The sequence below is a fragment of the Sinocyclocheilus grahami genome, unplaced genomic scaffold (assembly GCF_001515645.1).
Source record: "Sinocyclocheilus grahami isolate Dianchi unplaced genomic scaffold, SAMN03320097.WGS_v1.1 scaffold12316.1, whole genome shotgun sequence".
In the NCBI taxonomy this organism is placed as follows: Eukaryota; Metazoa; Chordata; class Actinopteri; order Cypriniformes; family Cyprinidae; genus Sinocyclocheilus; species Sinocyclocheilus grahami.
This window is the reverse complement of record NW_015514344.1, coordinates 2197-3521: the sequence shown is the minus strand read 5'-3', so window position 1 is coordinate 3521 and position 1325 is coordinate 2197. Positions and strand designations below refer to the sequence as shown.

Genomic DNA, 1325 nt, shown 5'->3' with positions numbered 1-1325 from the left:
CAAAAAAAAAAAATATATATATATGTATATGCATAAATAAATATATATTGCATTTTGTATGCATATATATTGTATATATATATAATACATAAATACAATATATATGCATAAATATATACATAAATAATACTTTCATTTTTATAATAAACTTAAAGTTATAATATAACATCAATATATATCAATGTAGTATTAAAAATAACCGTTTATATATCTATAAAATCAATATATAAATTATATATAAATTAAATTAATATAAAATAACAATAAACTAATATTAATTATAATATATAATACATTAATATATTTAAGACAATAGTTTTTGTATCTGAAATATATACATTTATAAAGTTTTTCAGTCTACTATGACAGCATTTTTGCAAATGACAGCAATTAAGGCGACTTTTATTGCAACATAAAGCCAGGGGAATTTATAATAGACAATAACCAGAGGTTTGTCTCACCAGCAGCGCGATGTCAACCGTGGCGAAGAGCGCTTTACACACCGCGCAGGACATGTTGCGCCAGCTGAACCCGAGCTCAACCCGACCGAACTCCTCCACGAAACTCAGCTTGGCCGATTCTGTTCCTACTTCAAGAGGGTATGAGGAACCCGACGGCGCCGAAAACAAAGTCCAGACTGTGAAAACAGCGCAGACCCCGAACACTGGACGCTTCATCCTGGACGCGTGATGAGCTACACTGCAGCGGTAAACTCTCATCAGTCCCCCGGCACAACATCAAGTCTTTACCGTCTTTAAATAGAAGTAGTGTTACGCTTGGGCTGTATGTATAAATAAAACAAGAATCAGAATAACGCGAATCCGCGTCTTTTAAGGCAGTTGTGAATACTAATCCGTGTTTTGACAGTACTACAGACTGCATAAAAGGACAATACACGTTCCGCGCGACTGACCAGTTTATATACCGTCAGCTGACGGATCACGTGACATGCTGACAACGCAGCTGACAAATCACGTGGCCACTCGCTTTTGTAAACATGAAACCAAACAATCTTTTATAGATTAGTATGTTGTACAATAATTCGACGTCTATTCTATTAAATTATTCAAAAATAGACTGCCCAGAGACTGTATATGGAAAAAGCAAAACAAAAACCTCTTAAAAGACTGAGAAATTCTGAACTGAAACTGAAAATGGTGGCATAGGCTTTAAAATATTGTAAGTGAAGCAGTTTTGTTTAAAAATAATATTGCCATTTGAAAAAAACGTGTGTAACTATCATTCAGGAATTTTGTAATGTGACGTAACCAAAAACATGACTTTCAAATTTGACTCTTTTATATGAATATATATATATATATATA

The 1325-nt window shown here is 33.1% G+C and overlaps 1 protein-coding gene across 1 annotated transcript in view; it reads right to left on the bottom strand.

The window, feature by feature from the left end:
- LOC107578852 (acid sphingomyelinase-like phosphodiesterase 3b) overlaps positions 1–677 on the bottom strand; it is a 3028-nt gene extending 2351 nt beyond the window's left edge. Inside the window, exon 1 of the mRNA XM_016264758.1 lies at positions 446–677. Coding sequence (XP_016120244.1) covers positions 446–677 — 232 coding nt within the window. The remainder of the gene's footprint in view (positions 1–445) is intronic.
- Positions 678–1325: the final 648 nt, after the last annotated feature.